This window comes from Oncorhynchus mykiss, chromosome 4 (assembly GCF_057628025.1).
Source record: "Oncorhynchus mykiss isolate SJ-2025 chromosome 4, ASM5762802v1, whole genome shotgun sequence".
Classification (NCBI taxonomy): Eukaryota; Metazoa; Chordata; class Actinopteri; order Salmoniformes; family Salmonidae; genus Oncorhynchus; species Oncorhynchus mykiss.
In genome coordinates this window covers 68,479,180-68,501,991 of record NC_143025.1, presented here as the reverse complement: position 1 = coordinate 68,501,991, position 22,812 = coordinate 68,479,180, and the positions used below count along the sequence as shown (strand labels likewise).

General features: G+C 41.2%; 1 protein-coding gene across 13 annotated transcripts in view; it reads right to left on the bottom strand.

Moving 5' to 3' along the window:
* LOC110522246 (androgen-induced gene 1 protein) overlaps window positions 1-22,812 on the bottom strand; it is a 57,956-nt gene that overhangs the window by 22,239 nt on the left and 12,905 nt on the right. For 2 of the 13 annotated variants that reach the window (XM_090233461.1, XM_090233466.1), the window contains exons 1-3: window positions 7,962-8,706; window positions 7,757-7,851; window positions 1,340-1,441 (exon numbers count right to left, since the gene is read on the bottom strand). In XM_090233461.1, coding sequence (XP_090089587.1) covers window positions 1,340-1,407 — 68 coding nt within the window. In that variant the 5' untranslated portion in view covers window positions 1,408-1,441; window positions 7,757-7,851; window positions 7,962-8,706. Of the gene's footprint in view, window positions 1-1,339; window positions 1,442-2,100; window positions 4,068-5,716; window positions 5,818-7,756; window positions 7,852-7,961; window positions 8,707-9,327; window positions 9,720-21,720; window positions 21,904-22,129; window positions 22,286-22,812 lie in introns of those variants that run through there. The other 11 variants (XR_002473275.3, XM_021600478.3, XM_090233465.1 and 8 more) reach the window with 10 other exon arrangements.

Genomic DNA, 22,812 nt, shown 5'->3' with positions numbered 1-22,812 from the left:
TTAAAGACTCTTGGTCTGTATTTAATCGGAGCATTTGGGACTTGAATTGACCGTAGCAACACAGACTCCAACACACACAACAAACAACACTCCCGGCACGCGCTGAAGTGGATATGGGTCGGGGTAATATGCTTGAGGAAATTAGACCGGCATTTTTGCATAGCGCCGCTGGAAAATGATCGGATTTATCTCTCACGTGAATGGAAAGATCGCATATCCATAGTTACAATCAAAACAAGGCTTTATTCCACGGTTTGACTGCCAAATCTATGCTGATATTCTGTAGTATGGCCCATTAAACACCAATTAATATCATCATACATAATGCCTTGGACATTTACATACACCCAAATTGCTTACACAGAATTTCCCACAGTCTTTGTGAACAGTTATTGTTATGTAGCAACCAGTCTGTGTACTATTATTGGTTGCTAGCAGTGACAGACTACTACAGTATGTCGCATCCGTCAAGATATCCATTGAGGCTTCTTTATACACTGTCTATGGACACAGCTGGAGCTCGACTCTTGATGCAGGATTGGGATGTGATTGTGGAGCCAAAAGACATGCAGCATGGGCGCTGGGACGCACGAATGCACACACACACACACACAGACACACAGACACACACACACACACACACACACACACACACACACACACACACACACACACACACACACACACACACACATACACACACACACACACACACACACCGAACGAACACATCCATCAATCACCAGTGTAACCAGCTAGAATAACAAGCCTTTCATCTAATTGTGGCAGCCGGAGGGCTTCGGTTCCACCTGATAGATATCACTAGTTACACAACCTCTTCCCATTGTTTTGACTGCTGACGTCAACATGACCATAGCGAAGATTATTGGGGGGAACAAGATGTGCCTCACTACTGTGTCTGCTATTATGGGAAGCGTTTAGGCACCATTAGCTGCCCATTGTCCACTGTGACTGATGTGTTTGGGGCTCCAGATATGCTTTCAAATGTATATTTATTTACTGAGTGGGCTCTTAAATAGAGTGGGGGAAATGGAAAAATGCTCTATGGTCTATAATACATACCTCTACTTGATAACATGTTTGTAAATTATAATGATAAATAACAAATATTACCACAGAGAAGTGTGATGGGTGAAATAACATGTATCTTTGGGACTAAATAACATTTGTCTTTTGGACCCAAATGTTGAGCAAAAATGAAGGATTTTTTAAAATCGTATTCTAGCTACCTAAACACCCTGTACTAACCACGCTAAATAATCAACAGTGTAACGCTATGACAGGTCTCGGAACAGTATAGTAAACAGACAGTACTCACCATGCCATGGTTGAGCCACTGGGGTATGAAGTTGTCCAGAAGTCTGGGGTACACCAGGTCTCTGTCATACAAGTATAGGGCCCAGAACATGGTCACCACAAACTGCAGAGAGACAAGGACACAGAGACATAGTGAGGACATAGTGAGGACATAGGAGACATAGCGAGGACATAGGAGACATAGTGAGGACATGGGAGACCTAGTGAGGACATAGGAAACATAGCGAAGACATAGGAGACATAGCGAGGACATAGTGAGTATATAGGATTCATAGTGAGGATATAGGATTCAAGGTGAGGATATAAGAGACTGTGAGGATATAGGCTATATAGTGAGGACATAGGAGACATAGTGAGGACATAGAGACAGTGAGGACATAGAGAGACATAGTAAGGACATAGAGAGACATAGTAAGGACATAGAGAGACGTAGTAAGGACATAGAGTGACATAGTGAGGACAAAGAGAGTAGAGACAGTGATGACATCAGTTACATGAAAAGAAGATTAACTATCAAACAATCATGAATCACAAAGATAAACAATCAAACAGATAATCCACATAGAGAAGATAAAATGTTTATGTAAGACCGCAATAGAGCTTACATTTCTCAGAAAACCCATTCATCAAAAAATAATGTTTAGGATTAATTCAAAGTTAGATTTCACTGCACTTCACATAAGCATATTGGTTGACGTGGAAATACTATGATTGAATATTGAAACAATGCGTGGCGAGTCTATAAATAGGTGACACACATACCATTACACACCTAAATGTACAGCACCCTGAGCCATGTCATGGCTCACACCATCCAGCTAGGCACTGTCATACAGTATATCACCCTATATCCCAGTGGGCAAAACCTGGTTGAAAAGATGTCAAAATTATTATATTTTAAGAAAACTTATTCTGGTCGCAAACTGGTTGAACAAAAAAAATGTAATTTTTACTGACCACCATATGACAAGTGGATCATAATTGTGACCACTATATGATGGGCTATATTACAGTGCCTTCAGGAAGTATTCACACCCCTTGACTTTTTTTGTGTTACAGCCTGAATTTTTATGTTGTGTTAATGACTTACACACAATACCCTATAACGTCAAAGTAGAATTATGGTAAATAAAAACATTTAAAAAGGAAAGCTGAAATGTATTGAGTCAATAATTATTCAACCCCTTTGTTATGGCAAGCCTAAATAAGTTCAGGAGTACACAGCTTCTTAACAAGTCACATAATACCTCATCGCTGTAGCCCACACATACAATTATCTATAAATTCAGCCGAGCAGTGAATTTCAAACACAGATTCTACCACAAAGACCAGGGAGGTTTTCCAATGCTTCGCAAAGAAGGGCACCTATTGGTAGATGGATAAAAAAAGCATGGTGGCTATTAATTACACTTTGGATGGTTTATCAATACACCCAGTCACTACAAAGATACGGCGTCCTTCCTAACTCAGAGGAAGGAAACTGCTCAGGGATTTCACCATGATGGTGACATTAAAACAGTCAGTTTTCTACTATCACAGCCATTAAACTCTGAGTATGAATCAACAACAATGTAAGTTACTCCACAATACTAACCTAAATGACAGAGTGAACAGAAGGAAGCCTGTACAGAATAAACATATTCATTATGTTTGTAATATTCAATGTTTGTAATAGGGCACTGAAGTAAAGCTGCAAAAAATGTGGCAAAGAAATACATTTTATGTCCTGAATACAAAGCATTACGTTTGTGGCAAATCACATCACTGAGTACCACTCTTCATATTTTCAAGCCTGGTGGTGGCTGCATCATGTTATGGGTATGCTTGTCATCGGCAAAGACGAGACGGAATAGTACAGGCAAAATCCTAGAGGAAAACCTGGTTCAGTCTGCTTTCCAACAGACACGGAGAGACAAATTCACCTTTCAGCAGGACAAAACACGAAGCCAAATATACACTGGAGTTGCTTACCAAGATGACATTGAATGTTCCTAAGTGGCCTAGTTGCAGTTTTGACATAAATCGTTTTGAAAATCTATGGCAACTTGACAGAGCTTGAAGAAAATAATGTGCAAACATTGTACAATCCAGATGTGCAAAGCTCTTAGACTTACCCAGGGGTGTGAATACTTATGTAAATGAGGTATTTTTGTATTTAATTTTCAATCAATTTGCAAACATTTCTATCAACATGTTTTCACTTTGTCATTAACAGGGTTTTGTGCGTAGATAAGTGAGGATTTGAACAAAATGTGGAAAAGTCAAGAGGTATGAATACTTTCTGAAGGCACTGTATATACTGGTCATAGTTAAGATATCATAACCTGAATGACCACCTGATTACAGCTTATTACCTACTGTAACACGTATTGCAGAGGATGAAGTTTGATATTGAATACATGGTTCATTACATTTCTATGAGTTTCTATAGGCACCAATTAATGTTTCAATATGCAACATATTCTTACATTTAAAATATATCAAGCAATGGCAAAAACGAATATACATCAAAACATTTTGCACATCTGCATACAGTAATTGTTTCATAATTCACCCACAGACATTACATACATAGAAAGACTGGGACACAGTGTATAAAGGCTCATTGTTTTTATTTTATTCATGATTAATAAGAGTGGTGTGATGGGGTAGATCCTCATGAAGGACCTCTGAGCACAGAAGACGATCTGGAGCGTAGTGGCCTTGAAGAGTCGTGTGATGTGTCAGATCTGCAATGAACAGAATCAGTGCATCACAACTTTATCAATTTGAGATTTTAAAGAAAACTAGAAAATAACATTCCTGAAGAAACTTTGAACTCAGCTGACTAAATGTATTTCCATGGTACGAGTTGAAGACATTTGTGGCAGTTATAGATTAGAGGTGTCTTCAAAAAAGAGCAACTTGTACAAAACATTAGGAACATCTGCTCTTTCCATGACATAGCCTGACCAGATGAATCCATCTGAAAGCAATGATCCCTTATTGATAACACCTGTTAAATCCACTTCAATCAGTGTAGATGAAGGGGAGGAGACAGATTAAAGGAGGATGTTTAAGCCTTAAGACAATTGAGAAATGGATTGTGCATGTGTGCTATTCCGAGGGTGAATGGGCAAGACAAAAAGATTGAAGTGCCTCTGAATGTGATGTAAAGTTGTGATGCTCTGACTAAAGGGAAGCACAGCCGAGAGCTGCCCAGTGACACAAGCCTACCAGACGGGCTAAACTACTTCTATGCTCGCTTCGAGGCAAATAACACTAAAGCATGCATGATAGCACCAGCTGTTCCAGAAGACTGTGTGATCACAGCCGATGTGAGTAATACCTTTAAACAGGTCAACATTCACAAGGCCGCAGGGCCAGACGGATTACCAGGACGTGTACTCCGAGCATGCGCTGACCAACTGGCAAGTGTCTTCACTGACATTTTCAACCTCTCCCTGTCCGAGTCTGTAATACCAACATGTTTTAAGCAGACCACAATAGTGCCTGTGCCCAAGAACACTAAGGTAACCTGCCTAAATGACTACCGACCCGTAGCTCTTACGTCTGTAGCCATGAAGTGCTTTGAAAGGCTAGTCATGGCTCACATCAACACCATTATACCAGAAACCCTAGACCCACTCCAATTTGCATACCGCGCCAACAGATCCACAGATGATGCAATCTCTATTGCACTCCACAGTGCCCTTTCCCACCTGGACAAAAGGAACACCTATGTGAGAATGCTATTCATTGACTACAGCTCAGCATTCAATACCATAGTTCCCTCAAAGCTCATCAAGCTCAGACCCTGGAACTAAACACCTCCCTCTGCAACTGGATCCTGGACTTCCTGATGATTTGGCATGGGTCCTCAAATCCTCAAAAGGTTCTACAGCTGCACCATCGAGAGCATCCTGACTAGTTGCATCACTGCCTGGTATGGAAACTGCTTGGCCTCTGACCGCAAGGCACTACAGAGGTTAGTGCGAACGGCCCAGTACATCACTGGGGCCAAGCTTCCTGCCATCCAGGACCTCTATATCAGGCAGTATCAGAGGAAGGCCCTAAAAATGGTCAAAGACTCCAGCCACCCTAGTCATAGACTGTTCTCTCTTCTACCGCACGGCAAGCGGTACCGGAGCGCCAAGTCTAGGTTCCAAGAGGCTTCTAAACAGCTTCTACTCCCAAGCCATAAGACTCCTGAACACCTAATCAAATGGCTACCCAGACTATTTACATTGCTGCTACTCTGTTGTTATCATCTATGCATAGTCACTTTAAAAACTCTACCTACATGTACATATTACCTCAACTAACCGGGGCCTCACAGGGGGTGCAACTCAATATATGGGAAGGTGTTCCTAATATTTTGTATACTCATGGTACATACTTTGTGTCCTCCTCCACCACGACAGTCAGGGGCACATTTTAGGACTTTCCAGAGAGCCCGTAACACAACCTCCTGAGTGTTCTGACTTTTCATGACACTTACTGTAAGCATAAAAAGATAAGAAAATAAATGAACGATTTGGCATAATGTGGGCATGCAGGATATGACAGAACAGTAATACACAGTAAAACTATCTTCAACAGTCAGAATCTACAAAAAATGTTTCATTAACATTGGTTTCCATCCAACCTTTTTATGCAAGTAAAGTACAAGTTTGAAAAAAATACTGTATCATTTACATACTGTAAGTATTCACACCCCTGAGTCAATACTTTGTAGAAGCACCTTTTGTAGCGATTACAGATGTGAGTCTTTCTGTCTGTAAGAGATTTCCACACCTGGATTGTGAAACATTTGCCCATTATTCTTTTCAAAATTCTTCAAGCTCTGTCAAATTGGTTGTTGATCATTGCTATACAACCATTTTAAGGTCTTGCCACAGATTTTCAAGTAGATTTAACTGAAAATTGTAACTCGGACACTCAGTAACATTCACTGTCTTCTTGGTAAGCAACTCCATTGTAGATTTGGCCTTGTGTTTTAGGTTATTGTTCTGCTGAAAGGCGAATTCATTCATCTCCCAGTGTCTGGTGGAAAGCAGACTGAACCAGGTTTTCCTCTAGGATTTTTCCTGTGCTTAGCTCCATTCCGTTAATTTTTTTATCCTGAAAAACTCCCCAGTCCTTAACGATTACAAGCATACCCAAAACATGAAGCAGTCACCACTATGCTTGAAAATATGGAGAATGGTAATCAGTAATGTGTTGTATTTGCCCCAAACATAACTCTTGTATTCAGGACAAAAAGTTAATTGCTTTGCCACATTTTTTTTGCAGTATTACTTTAGTGCCATATTGCAATCAGGATGTATGTTTTGGAATATGTTTTATTCTGTACAGGCTTCCTTCTTTTCACTCTGTCATTTAGGTTAGTATTGTGGAGTAACTACAATGTTGTTCCATCCTCAGTTTTCTCCTATCACAGCCATTAAACTCTGTAACTGTCATGGTGAAATCCCTGAGTGGTTTCCTTCCTCTCCGACAACTTGAGTTAGGAAGGATGCCTGTATCTTTGTAGTGCCTGGGTGTATTTATACACCATCCAAAGTGTAATTAATAACTTCACCATGCTCAAAGGGATATTCATTTTTTTTAACCATCTACCAATAGGTGCAATTATTTGCAAGGCATTGGACAACTTCCCTGGTCTCTGGTTAAGTCTGTATTTGAAATTCACTGCTCGATTGAGGGACCTTACAGATAATTCTGTGTGTGAGGTACATAGGTGAGGTAGTCATTCATAAATCATTTTAAGCACCATTTTTGCACAAGGTGAATCCATGCAACATATTATTCTTGTTAAGCACATTTTTACTCCTGAACTCATTTAGGCTTGCTATATCAAAGGGGTTTAATACTTATTGACTTAAGACATTTCAGCTTTTCATTTGTAAAACTTTTGAAAAAAAAAATTATACTTTGACATTATGGGGTGTAGTGTTTGTAGGCCAGTGCAAAAACGACATCTACATTTAATCCATTTTAAATTCAGGCTGTAACACAACAAAATGTGGAAAAAGTCAAGGGGTGTGAATACTTTCTGAAGGCACTGTAGTTAGCCTGCCCACATTGTATCTGCCAGCTGTTGGCTTGAGTGCACATGCCAAGACTAAAGTGGGCACATTCACGATGTAACGCAACATTTGTTGTGAGAAAACCATCAGTAGAGTTGAAAATGCAACGGAAACCCATTTAACTTGTATTTCTTATTCGGTACAAGGGAATTTAACCGCAAATGTTATGTTTACTACGTCATCACGCACAGCCATTCATCACCAAAAAGTCAATTGGATGGAAACTCAACTCTGTTTAGAAAATGTGCATATTGTTTTTATGTGTATTTGTGAATATTCACATGAAAATCTGAAGTAAATCTAGCTGTTGTTTATGTCAAATGTCTCAACTGCTCATATTTACTTACCAACTACAATGAAGAGCACACACTAGTGGTAGCAAAGGCATGCTTGCTCCTCTAGCCCTTATATTGAAGTGGAACATTAATTCTTTGGTCATCATCTGAAACATTTTAAGAAAAAGGATTGAAAAATGTAACAGTAGTTGGATAATATCTCTAAATGTTTTAAGAATGAGGAAGAGAGAAATGGTAGAAACTTCACATGACTCACCAAGGGAGGTAGGTATCTCTTGAATCAGAACAACGGTTTTGCACCTGAAAAAAAAAAGTGAGTTAAAATAGGATTTTATATGCTTTACAAACTTCTATTATTAGAAGTGGTGCTATTCCAATTTGATCTACTGACAGCAATTTGGATCTACTTACTCAGGCAATCATGGGCAGCTGAATAGCATGTCTCTTGGGGAATCCAGTCTCAGTGATTTAATGGAAAAATGTTAACGATCATCAGCATAGCTAGTACAAACCTAGCTCTTACAAAGCTGATTAGTAGGAATCAATACACATTGAATATCAGAGTATCAAATAGACAAAAACAACATTTTCCACACAAAACTGTCAATGACTATGGATTTAAAGACGGGTTGGTCTGCTCTCTCCTATCCCTGGGATGTAGTAGAATAGGTCACTGGTAACTGAGTGTGTGGCCAAGCACTGGTGTAGAAGCCGTGCATCATGTCATTGACATGTTTCAGGAACTTTAAAGACCGAGACAAATCATGATTAACCATTGCCTAAGGTCTTCACTAAGTTAGACTTAGCCTAGCAAGTACATTGACTATGTTGCCTCACAGCAATCTGGCAGTCAGGCAGACAGATGGAGAGCGAGAGATAGGCTATTTAAATGGCTTAGTCAGCAGGCTGGGTAACTTCTGTACTTCTTTCCTTTGTTACCACCTCTACCCTTCCATCCAAGTTGGACCCCACTGGGAGCAGACGTTAATCCAACGTCTATCCCACGCTGGTTCAACGTAATTTCATTTCAAAGATGTGGAATCAACATTGATTCAACTAGTGTGTGCCCAGTGTGAAGATTTCCGCAAAAAAAGAGAATCAAGAATTGAAAAAGGCAGTTGACAGGTGCAACATGTGAATGAGTGTTGAGGGGGAGCAGGTATAGCAAAATGTATCGTATTGTCAAATACAAAATACACAAAAATACAAGGATCTCTGATGAATCAAGAATTTTTTTTAATCCATATGGGGGGGTACACATTTCAAGAATTAGACTAGCTTGCAATGTCTCACACACACAATCAATGTTTCTTATATGTGTACTCATCAACCATCTCGCGCGCTCTCTCTCTCTCTCTCTCTCACACACACACACAGCTAGCATGTCACAATGTTGACATGACAACTATATTTTCTATAAGTTATTGTGATCATCATCATCTCTCTCACTCACACACACACACTCTCTCACACAGAGAACACACACACACACACTCTCTCACACAGAGAACACACACACACTCTCTCACACAGAGAACACACACACACTCTCTCACACAGAGAACACACACACACGCACATTTACTGTCATTAACTAAACATTTATCAAAATGAAAACTTACCATGTCAACGGAGGGTTAGCCAGAGAGATAACGTTAGTTAGCTAAAGTTAGCTAGCTAGCGAACCTTTCCTTGACGTTCTTTTCCCCAACAAACCACCGCTTTACTTACAGCAGTAAAACAAGAATGCCGGAGAACAGGGACTACCACTTAGCAGTCAAATATATATATTTTTGGTGTACATTGAGAAACTGTCATTCTTTTCCAGCTGTGTTGTTGTGTAGCCTACCCGGTGCTCTGTCCCAACGGCTTTATGGAATGCTGAAGCAAGCAGGCTGCCCGCTGCCCGGAGAGATCTATTGCTGCACATGAAGCACAGATTCCAATCCAAGTTTCAGCTGGAACTGATATGCCTACCTCCTTATTTAGCCACTGAAATTAAAATACAATTACCGCCTGCATTATGTTTATTGCTTAAAAGCTTTAAGGGAAAATATTATAGTCATATTTTCAGGATCAAATTCAGGTGCAATCATGTTTGACTAATTAGTGATTAAAATAAATGCGATAAAAATAGGATTTTGTCAATCCTGGTAAATTGTAGTAGGATATTGAAAAAAATAGGCCTGTGTGTTATTTGTTAAATTCAGATCTTTTTTTGTTAGTCATAATAGAACATCAAAATGGCATACAGTGGAACAGAAGAACATGTGCAGCACAATAAACAGTGCAATTAGCTAACACAGACAAAAGATGACCATAGAAGCCAACACACACAGCAAGTTAGCAGATAATGTTTGTAAAGTTATTATTGTGCACGTATATCTTATATGCTGGTAACCTAGAAACAATGTTATGGAAAGGAATGAGCACTTTTTAATTGGGTGGACTGTAAAACAAAAGCTGCCATAGCCTTTAGTAAAAGCAAAAGCATTTATAGGATTGGATATTCTCTAAATTAGGGACCATCTCTGATAGCTATAGGACCGCAGAGACTGACACAAATTGTATGACCTAGAAAATTCGATGACTTGGAGGTGAAATATATATATTTTTTAATATTTTTTTTATATTGGTATTTCATCCCTTGCCGAATAAAAACCTTAAATTGCCCTACTCCTGAAAAAGTGAATCGGCCCGGGTAAACTGAAATGGGCTCGGCTCGAGTACCATTAGCCGGAGCCCAGAGTGATATGATTCGGCCTGACGCGGGAAAAGCTCATCCGTACGAAGTCCCCCCAAGTCCATGCCGAGTCCTTCAAGTCTCAAATGGAATAGGCACGAGCCCAACGTGTTGACTGGGTCCAGTATGCCATGAGACCTTAACCCGCTTTGGTGCGCTCTGCCAGCTGTCGTTTGCCAAATGTTTTAAGCTGAATCATGCAAACCCTGCTGAAAAAGAACATTTACTCCAATTTCAATCATTTTAATGGTTCTAGTGTCTTATATCCAATGGGTGAATGATCCCAAACACTACAGTATGTACAGTGCATTAAGAAAGTATTCAGACCCCTTGACTTTTCACATTTTGTTACATTAAAGCCTTATTCTAAAATGTATTAAATTAAACACCCCATAAATGACAAAACATGTTTCTACAACTTACATCGAGTCCACCTGTGGTTAATTCAATTGATTGGACATGATTTGTAAAGGCACAAACTTGTCTATATAAGGTTCCACAGTTGACAGTGCATGTCAGAGCAAAAACCAAGCCATGAGGTCGAAGGAATTGTCCATAGAGCTCCGAGACATGATTGTGTCGAGGCACAGATCTGGGGAAGGGTACCAAAAAATGTTTGCTGCATTGAATGTCACCAAGAACACAGTGGCCTCCATCATTCTAAAATAGAATACGTTTGGAACCACCAAGACTCTTCCTAGAGCTGGCCGCCCGGCCAAACTGAGTAATCGGGGAGAAGGGCCTTGATCAGGGAGGTGACCAAGAACCTGATGGTGAATCTGACAGAGTTCCAGAGTTCTTCCGTGGAGATGAACCTTCCAGAAGGACAACCATCTCTGCAGTACTCCACCAATCAGGCCTTTATTGTAGTGTGGAAGGACAGAAGCCACTCCTCAGTTAAAGGCACATTACTACCCGCTTGGAGTTTGCCAAAAGGCACCTAAAGACTCTCAGTCCATGAGAAACAAGATTCTCTGGTCTGATGAAACCAAGGTTGAACTCTTTGGCCTGAATACCAAGCGTCACGTCTGGAAGAAACCTGGCACAATCCCTTCGGTGAAGCATGGTGGTGGTAGCGTCATGCTGTGGGCATGTTTTGCAGCAGCAGGGAGACTAGTCAGGATTGAGGGAAAGATGAACGGAGCAAAGTACAGAGAGAGATCCTTGATGAAAACCTGCTCCAGAGCACTCAGGTCCTCAGACTGGGGCTAAGGTTCACCTTCCAACAGGACAGCAACCCCTTGCTCACACCCAAGGCAATGCAGGAGTGGCTTTGGGACAAGTCTCTTAATGTCCTTGAGTGGCCCAGCCAGAGCCCGGACTTGAACCCGGTCGAACATCTGGAGAGACCTGGAGAGAAATGGATCTGGAGAGAAATGGCTATGGAGAGAAATGGCTGTGCAGCAATGCTACCCATCCAACCTGACAGAGCTTGAGAGGAGCTGCAGAGAAGAATGGGAGAAACTCCCCAAATACAGGTGTGCCAAGCATCATACCCAAGAAGACTCAAGGTTGTAATCGCTGCCAAAGGTATTTCAACAAAGTACTGAGTAAAGGGTCTGAATACTTATGTAAATGGAGGGTTATACATTTTGCTAAAATTTCTAAAAAACAGTTTTAGTTTTTCCATTATGTGTAGATTGGTGAGGGAAAACATCAATTGAATCCATTTTAGAATAAGGCTGTAACTTAACAAAATGCAGAAATAGTCAAGGGGTCTGAATACTTTCCGAATGCACTGTGCATATTTATATAGATTGGTGTCTATTAATTGAGTAGCATTAAGATAACTGATTAGTTGTTCAATCAGATTTCAATGAAGAACAATATTTATTTTTCATGACGTCAAAAAGACATCATGGAAAAGAGGTCTTAATCTGGTTGTGATCGAGTTATAGACGTCCCGACCAGATTTCAACCAGAAAAATATGTCTTTATCAGGTCGTATGCCCACTTGGATGTATATCACAGAGAGCAGGAGAAGCTTTTGGCCCAGGGGGTCAAATAACCATGAATGTTTACATGCTGCCCATGTTATCCCAAGATAATATAGGTCAAGCTATCCACAAAAGAGATTTGCATAATAGCTATGAGTGTAATAAAAATACAAATCTAAGTACATTATATTTTCAGTCAAATACAGTATGTTCATAATTTGACAGGCAATGTAATGGTCTATTGGGGTTTTCCAGACCATTTTCCGCCCTTGTCTTATGCCCTCTGGACACGCCATTCACCTCAGGTCATCATATACCCAGGAAATCCACTGGTTCTGTGGCCTGGCTCTTCTCTTGTCTCTCTCTGAGGTTTCCTGCTTGGCCTGGGTTGAGCTTGACCCTGCTGCCCCCACAGTCTGCCCCTCTAAGGACCAGTGCTGGAGCATAAAGATGTCAGCCTCTGACCTGAGCACTAGCTATCTCCTTCATCCAGGTTGCCTGGCACTCTCCGACTAACACCGAGGCGAGCTAGCAATAAAGCCTGCCATGCCGGGTGAGGCGAAGCGAAGCGACAGTTCTGGGGCTAATGTTTTAATATCAGCATACCATAATTAATCCCTAAGAGGTGACTTCTTCGCCGCTCCTTGTCTCTTATCCCGACGCTTCTCCACCAGCCCTGTATGCCTCCTGTAAGAAGGACAGCAGTAAGCTTGTGAGGAGATCAAATGCACAGCAAAAACAAGCATGTTACTGTCGAGTGTACAGGCTTTGAAAAGGGGTATTTGAAGTTCCAGCTCTGTGGAGTGGAGCAGCTTCCTCGATGAAAGAATTCCAGTTCTGCCTGTAATCCTTCTGATCCAGACAGTTGTAACTGCTCCCGACCCTACCAAACTACCCAACCTATTTGCATTAATCGACCTCGATTAGGGATTTGACAGAATCCTGTTTTGCTTTGTACTCGCATTATTTAGCTGGATCTACGATTTCCCGTAAGTCTCTTGCCACTGTGGCCAAATAAACAGGCTGAACTACAAGGCCACAGCAAGCAGGCAGGCCTGCTGAATGGAGAGCATTGACTCTGAGGGAGCAGCTTATTACAGACCCTCGAAAGTGAGAAACAGAATTTCTTATTTCCTCTCCGAGGTGCAGAGTGTGAGTAAATGGATTCAGTCTGACACAGGTAGTTTATTTAGACATTTCACATTTCCACACCCTCAGCCTTTTTAGCTGCATGGGCTCCATATCGTCGGGTCCGTAGGGAAACCACACCTGGCCCCGTAAGGGGCCTCTAGGCCTGTCCAGGAGCCAAACCATCCACAGCCCAGCCGAGGGGGATGGAATTACCTGGTCTGCCATCTGCGCCTCAGATGGATGCATGTGAAATGTCCCCGCTATTGTGCCCTGATGGCACACACTCCTCTTTCATCATCATGTGGAGAGGTGGGAAGAATGGAGGGGTGCGCTAGACCCTGCCAGGGATACATTCACACCTGACCAATGCAGGGAGAATACACACACACACACACAAACCAGAGCAGCATGCAGACTACAGATACACACATATTACCATTATCCAAGCATCAACGCTAATGAGCGCTCATTTCCCGGCATTAGCTGCGGTGCACATGACATCCATTGTGTGGTGTGTAAACTGAACTGTGTGGCCAACTCTCAGACAGGGACTGGTGCCAAGTGGCTCATCATACACTGCACTGATCTGTGACGGTGACGAGAAAAGGGTTCTTCAGCTGTCCCCATAGGTGAACCCTATGAAGAACCCTTTTTGGTTCCAGGTATAACCCTTTACACAGAGGTACGTGTTTTTTCTAAGAGTGTAGCAACTGGTCCCTAGTTTCTAGGAGGATATGTAAGGAGCAGCGCGTCGTCTCTCTCTCTCCGCTCTGCTGCTCTGATGACTCATGACTTAAAGCCTACCTACGCAGAAGAACACAGGTCACAGCACACATCACATGATCTCTGGTAAGCAGGGCCTGTGATGTATATAACACGCATGTCCCTATTTCAGTATACAATGCCTTCGGAAAGTATTCAGACCACTTGACTTTCCCCACATTTTGTCACGTTACAGCCTTATTCTAAAATGAATTACAAATGTTCCTCATCAATCTACACACAATATCCCATAATTACAAAGTGAAAAGAGGTTTAGACATTTTTGCAAATGTATTAAAATAAAAAACAGATACCTTATTGACATTAGTATTCAGACCCTTTTCTATGAAACTCGAAATTGAGCTCAGGTGCATTCTGTTTCCATTCATCATCCTTCAGATGTTTCAACAACTTGCATGGAGTCCACCTGTGGTAAATTCAATTGATTGGACATGATTTGGATAGGCATAAACTTGTCTATGTAAGGTCCCACAGTTGACAGTGCATGTCAGAGCAAACACCAAACCATGAGGTCAAAGGAATTGTCTGTAGAGCTTCAAGACAGCATTGTGTCGAGGCACAGATCTGGGGAAGGGTACCAAAAAATAGCTGCTGCATTGTAGGTCCCCAAAAACACAGTGGTCTCCATCATTCTTAAAGAAGAAGTTTGGAACCACCAAGACTTTTCCTAGAGCTGGCCGCCTGGCCAAACTGAGCAATCGGGAGAGAAAAGCCTTTGTCAGGGAGGTGACCAAGAACCCGATGGTAAATCTGAGCTCTAGAGTTCTCCTGTGGAGATGGATGAACCTTCCAGAAGGACAACCATCTCTGCAGCACTCCAACAATCAGTCCTTTATTGTAGTGTGGCCAGACAGAAGCCACTCCTCAGTTAAAGGCACATGACTACCCGCTTGGAGTTTGCCAAAAGGCACCTAAAGACTCTCAGACCATGAGAAACAAGATTCTCTGGTCTGATGAAATCAAAGATGAACGGAGCAAAGTACAGAGAGATCCTTGATGAAAATCTGCTTCAGAGCACTCAGGTCCTCAGACTGAGGTGAAGGCTCACCTTCCAACAGGACAACAACCCTAAGCACACAGCCAAGGCAACACAGGAGTGGCTTCGGGACAGGTCTCTTAATGTCCTTGAGTGGCCCAGCCAGAGCCCGGACTTGAACCCTATCGAACATCTCTGGAGAGACCTGAAAATAGCTGTGCAGCAATGCTCCACATCCAACCTGACAGAGCTTGAGAAGATCTGCAGAGAACAATGGAAGAAAATCCTCAAGTACAGGTGTGCCAAGCTTGTAGCGTCATACCCAAGAAGACTCAAGGCTTCAACAAAGTACTGAGTAAAGGGTCTGAATACTTATGTACATTTTATATTACATTTTTTTCTTATTTATATTTCAGCAAAAATGTCTAAACCTGTTTGTTGCTTTGTCGTTATGGGGTAGTGTGTGTAAATTGATGAGGGAGAAAAACAATTGAATCCATTTTAGAATAAGGCTGTAACGTAACAAAATGTGGAAAAAGTCAAGAGGTCTGAATACTTTCCGAAGGCACTGTAGGTCATGGTAAAAAATAGATATCATGATGATGACACGACATGCAATGTTCTTCCTTATTACACAGTTACTAAGCCAAAGTTATTACAAATTAATTTATTTCCCTCTCTTTTGGCTTGAGGCCTGGAAGAAAAACTGTATACTAGCAACCAGTACCTTTCCACTATAATTCAAATATTTACCCAGTACTTTATAAATTCACATCCCTGTATGAACCCCTCAGCACCTGCTGCCTGGGCATCCTGGCCCCTCACCACCACCACCTCACTATATAAAACTAAAACATCACCTCTCCCTGCTAACAGGAAAAGAGGCAGCAGCAAAGAACCAATTTAAATATTTTCCGAGTAATTATCAGATGGCCATCACGGACACAAGGGCATATAAAAGTAAGACAAACATGCAGTGTTTCCTTTTTCTCCCAGGGCTCAGCCCTCTGGTCCTGCTACTACTCGCTGCCCGTTGCCTCCAAGGCCACGGCATGACACCCAGCCAGATAGATGACTTGGCATTTGCAAAGCAAATTGGCTGTGCTGCATCCAAGACAATGTGTGTCGGTGTCCCTACTAGGCTTATGCAAAGGCCCTCCCAGAGGACAGTGCAGTCCAGGATAGGCCACAGGCAGCGGTATGCAGCAGGGAAAGAATGCTGACAGTGTCCACTAACTCAGACGGAAGGCTAGCTAGGGGACTTTTCCTTTCCGCCAGCCTTGCTGTTTCACCTGCGAGGTGTGAGACAACCCTAGATTTGTCTGACCTACATATAGACTAAAGACTAGCATTTGTCTGGCGAGGTAGGAGGAAAACAGACACTTGTTTATAGGTTATTAGGTCTGGAGCGGTTGAGTTTCGGTTCTATTTCTCATTTACAGGTAACTGCCAACATAATGGAAACATTTGAGTAAATGAGGGATACAAAGTATATTGAAATCAGGTGCTTCAACACAGGTGTGGTTCCTGAGTTAATTAAGCAATTAACATCCCATCATGCTTAGGATCATGTATAAAAATACTGAGCAAGCCATTATTTTGGACATTATTTTGGCTACCATACTATTCCCCCATAGGATGACAATTCCCCCATCCACAGGGCACGAATGGTCAATGAATTGTTTGATGAGCATGAAAACGATGTAAACCATATGCCATGGCCGTCTCAGTCACCATATCTCAACCCAATTGAACACTTATGTGAGATTTTGGAGAGGTGCTCCAAATGATGGAATTTCTCGTGGAAGAATGGGGGTGCCGCACTAGGCTGCGGTGCGTTCTGTGTACTGCATGCGTTCAATATTTTCAACTCGTGCATTGTTTTACGATGCAGTAGTACAAACAGAAGTACTGTACAGTCGAACTAGCTAGCTTTTAGCTAGTTGAAAAGCGAAGCATATGTGTCAATTACGGAAAATGCGAGATATGGAATAACCCATCGGCAACCTCCCAACTATATGTACACCCGACCCTAATCCGAAAAATATAGAAAATGCGTTGTAGGCTACAGTCAGACGGCATAATTATTTTTTGACAGGGGGTGCAGGATGTTTTTGATATACAGTGCATTTGGAAAGTATTCAGATCACTTGACTTTTTCTACATTTTTTCTACATGTTACAGCCTTATTCTTTTTTCCTCCTTTTTTTCACTGCACAGCTATTTTCAGGTCTCTCCAGAGATGTTCAAGTTCGGGCTCTGGCTGGGCCACTCAACGACATTCAGAGACTTGTCCCGAAACCCCTCCGAAACCCCTCTGTTGGCTGTGTGCTTAGGGTTGTTGTGCTGTTGGAAGATGAACCTTTGCCCCAGTCTGAGGTCCTGAGCCCATGGAGCAGGTTTTCATCAAAGATCTAGCTGTACTTTGCTCCGTTCATCTTTCCCTCGATCCTGACTAGTCTCCCAGTCCCTGACGCTTGGCATTCAGGACAAATAGTTCAATCTTGGTTTCATCACACCAGAGAATCTTGTTTCTCATGGTCTGAGAGTCTTTTAGGTGCCTTTTGGCAACCTCAAAGCGGGCTGTCATGTGCCTTTCACTGAGGAGTGGCCACTCTACCATAAAGGCCTGATTGGTGGAGTGCTGCCGAGATGGTTGTCATTCTTTAAGGTTCTCCCACCTCCACTGAGGAACTCTGGAGCTCTGTCAGAGTGACCATCAGGTTCTTGGTTACCTCCCTGATTGCTCAGTTTGGCCGGGCGGCCAGCTCTAGGAAGAGTCTTCAAATTTCTTCCATTTAAGACGGATGGAGACTACTGTGTTCTTGGGGACCTTCAATGGTACAGACATTTTTTGGTACCCTGGCCCAGATCTGTGCCTTTACACAATCCTGTCTCGGAGCTCTACGGATAACTCCTTCGACCTCATGGCTTGGTTTTTGCTGTGACATGCACTGTCAACTGTGGGACCTTTATATATACAGGTGTGTGCCTTTCCAAATTATGTCCAATCAATTGAAATTACCACAGGTGGACTCCAATCAACTTGTAGAAACATCTCAAGGATGATCAATGGACACGGGATGCACCTGAGCTCAGTTTCGAGTCTCATAGCAAAGGGTCTGAATACTTATGTAAATATGGTATTTCTGTTTTTTATTTTTAATACATTTGCAAATATTTCAAAAAATCTATTTTTGCTTAGTCATTGTGGGGTATTGTGTTGATGAGGGAAAATAATAATGTAATCTATTTTTTACAAGGCTGTAACATAACAAGATTTGGAAAAAGGGAAGGGGTCTGAATACTTTCCAAATGCACTGTAGATAGCATATGTTTCTGCTTATAATTTCCGACATTTTAGTATGGCTATTTCTTAGTCAACTTGTCTATACTGTAATTAGATACATGCAGCTTCTCTTCTGTCATATGTTGCCCTAGAAACGATATAAACCTTTGCTCACCACAATGTCATAAATGTCATAAAGATAGAATGAATGCTTCAATTAAGTTCTGTCAACTCTTCTTCTTTCGCAAACAAAAATGCAATAACTCTTAAAAAGAAAAACCTGGAAAGATTTTCTGTGCAAAATTTCCAAATTACATGTTTGACCAGTTGACCAGTTGTCTATGGTGCATGTACTATGAGCTGAGCCATACAGGAGATTAGGCATCTACTGTACCACCCCACTACCAGATTAGAGGGGGCAATGTAGCCTGTTTTTTGTCTCCCCACTTTGGTTTTGAAATTACCATCACCCACTAATTAACTATTAATTTTTGCAGATTAAGTGTTTGAGCTAGTAATGTACAGGGGAGTAGTGCTGCCCTCACTTTTTTCAATTTGAGAATACATGGAGCTGATAAAACTATTTCTGGAAAATGAATTATAAATTATATTTAATTACCACTAAAACTCCATGAAAAACGATAGAATGACAAACCAAATAAATATGTATCGCAGCCTAGAGGTGAATGGTGGTTTCTCCCCTGTCTTCTCTCTGGTGGTGGTGAGAATGAGGAAAAACTATAGGCTGTGTGTGCACTGCGGAGGCCCGTCGGCTTGACCATTTTGGCCAATCAGAACGTTGAAAAAAAAAAAAAATTCACTGTGTGTCTGCCTTGATGTTCACAAAAGCGGAACCCTCTTGCACAGTGGAACCCAGAACAATATGCGACCACTTGGTTACAGTGGTACCATTCTGCCGAGGACACCCAAACCAGAGTGGCCACTGTAAAGCCGGACCCTGTCTGGAAGTTGCTGTAGCTCTGCTTTGGATCTTTAACCTATATTGACTATTAGCTGAGATGCAGGGCCTGTTCTAGCTTAGAATGTCAGTCAGGAATGTGAATTGTAAATTGGTCCAAGTTGGAGGTAACAATGCATTAAGCTTCTAGTTTATTGAGATGCATGAATACGCCACACCAACATTTTGATTTTATGGCTGTTTCATAATGAATTTCCTGTAATTCTACGTAGTAATGGTTCATGTTCACTACTTGGTCAATTTATTTGATAGCATGTTTAATCTATTCAAATAAATTCTATGAAGTGATAGTTCACCTCTGTTTTATTCTGTAATAGGGTATATTGTAACCATGGGTTTAAGCTAATCAAATCAAAGTTTATTTATGATGCCGTGTGTAAGGTACACAATACAATGAAAATGCCAACACACAATAAAGCTCTCCTCGCAAACAGTGTAATGATATTAAGCTATATGTATTTGTATTTACATTAGGCTATAGCCTACAAATAGCTATACCATATAGTCACAGGCCTATTAGGCTATAGGCCTACTGCAAATTATTGTTGTTCCTGAACCAAATGGCAGCGCTATCCTTCAGCACCACAAGTTGGTTCAACTTCTTTAACATCATTACGCAATCCTGGCGCTGTCCTTCAGCACCCCGAAGGGCGCTCCAATCGCTTAAAATAACACTCATCAAGATCTGTTGCCTACGCCTAATAGTCCTTCTCATCTCTTAGTAATAATAATAATAATAATAGTAATATTTTATTATTATTATAACAGAAGATCATCACTTCTCACAATGGTGCTCATTTAGTAAAGTTAGATCAAAGCTGAATCAATGTCTTGCAAGATCACATAATGATGAATTCGCATTTTACATAACAGAACCAGATATCATACCATAGCATAGTCCTTCAACGTTTACTGTTCCACCAAAAACACCTCTTCATTTCTAATGAGATTTCAGGATGGTTAGCTGAAGCTGAATAGTCAGACAAAAAAATATAATGTGCCAAAACTGTGCCATATAGACATATGGTTTGATTGAAACAAAATACAAGAAAGGCTAATAGTTTGTTAACATCATTTGCTCTAATTCACTCATGAAACAGTAATTCAAGAAGATCTAAATACATGAAACTGATTGAGATCAATCAAATTATTAACAGGGGATGCAGTTTGGAAGTAAAATGTAAAACTTGTAAAATGTGAAGAATTATAATTTACGATGGACAGTGATGATGGCCTATTTTGAAATTAGGTAGCCTATGCCTAACTTGGTGTTTGAGGGTATTACAAATATAACATTTTCTTGAGACAATATGTGTGGGCACATGCAGACCTTGCTATCGAAGGAGCATAAGCATTTTCTTTAATGATAGGCTATTAAATTGGCTACATCTGTCGGTACAAACTTTGAGGAAAAATGCTGTTCCTCACCTAAAAAAAATAGCACTACAACACTGGTAATATATCAATAATTATTGTTTACAAATGAGCTATGACATAGTCAGGCACAACTTTGGATTTCACCCCCATCTCAATGGTTTTGACCGTTTAGATGTATTTACAGAGATGTCCTCTTCTTTCAATTTGGCCATACAGTGCACCTCGCAAAAGTGATTGCTTGTTATGAAATTATTCACTTTACCGTATATATCTAAAAATGAACATATACAACGATTGTTTAAAGCAAAACTACCAAAACTATTGCTGAACTTGGGCAATCGAAATAACAGCTATTGTAAGCCCTGTTCAGCAGGTAGGCTATTGCCAGATGAGAGTTGTCTCTGGTAGTTTACTTTAAAACTTTTTTACTGGTAAAACACCATTTTCAATGGCTCATAGATAACAATAACCTAGCAAATGACAGGTTGTCATACAACTAATAAAGCCTAATACCACACAAGCCATTTTAGCATTTGAATACTGAAGGTGCCGCGCAAATGGGCAAGATCAGGAACAGGCCGCCTCACATTGGTCAGCCCGTGAAGCTGGGCACAGTGCGAAATTTGACTAGGCTCCTGATATTGTCTGGTGTTGTTAGGCACGCAAAATTACTTGTAGATCAGCACAGTTACATGCATTTCAACACTGAAACAGAAGAAGCATCATTTGTCACAAAAGATTAGGTCTTTTTAGAAAGAATGTAATATGAAGCAAAAAAACTGAACTGGTGATTAGTAAGGTTTGAGTTGGTGACATGCATCTTAAACAATTGAATTGGGTGAATCGTTACGTCGCTAATTCGGGTGCATCTGTTTGTTCAAATATGTACATTTTTTAAAATCTTAATTTTACCCATGAATAATGCTTGAAAAGGCAATGAGAATGGAAGCATCTGTTTGTTGTGGATCTGTGGTTTCAAGCATCTAGACAGTCAGAGTAAGAAACGCAGTTATTTACAATGTAGAACATTCACAGAGTGTTTTTTGCTCATTTCTCCTTGAACTAACTTTCAGATTTTGTGCTATATCCTAGTCCCAGATCTGTGTGTGCTATACACCAATGGTCGTTGAGTTGGCGATATACCACAAACAGATCTGAGAGCAGACTCCAATGCCCTAGGCCTTGCGTTGTTTTGTGACTACTACTTACCACTCCAACAGGGAAGGCCAGCACGGCCATCATCCAGTCCCTCAGGCCAATGAGCTTCCTAAGCTGCCTCTCCTGCTCCTGGCTCTCACTTCCCTTGGTCAGCAGGCTGGACAGGTCTGTCAGCACACACACGCCAAAGAACACTGCCTGGATAACCTAGAACAGGGGAGGAGAAGACACATGTAGATCACATCATGTGTACTTCCAGACAGATCAGCCACACACAGAGTACATAGTAGTTAGTGTTTTTAAAAAAAAATATAGCAGCTCCAGGAGTTGTCACAGAAAAGCATTTTCTGCACATTTTAAAGGGATTCACCGGTACTTTAGTATACTTTTTAGCCAGTAATTCTGAAAGTAGCGCCCACGAGCCAAAAGTAGTTCTCGAAAATTATAGATATGTGCACCACGCCATTTCTCTCCCTCTCGCTCTACTGTGTGTGCATCTAGCTAGTTGTACCTCAAATGGCAAGGGGCTGAAGCTCATTGGCTAGAAATAATTTCTAAAAGCTGGCCCACGTGGGGGGAAACAGTTGCTTTCAAACTAAGGATTTTGTGGATAATTGTCACGTAGGTATGAATGAGTCGGGAGACAGACACAGGAATGCGTAATACTTTTTTTTATTAAGCCCACATTACGCCGTGCCGTGCAAAGGCATGGGGACGAAGAGCAAACAAACACA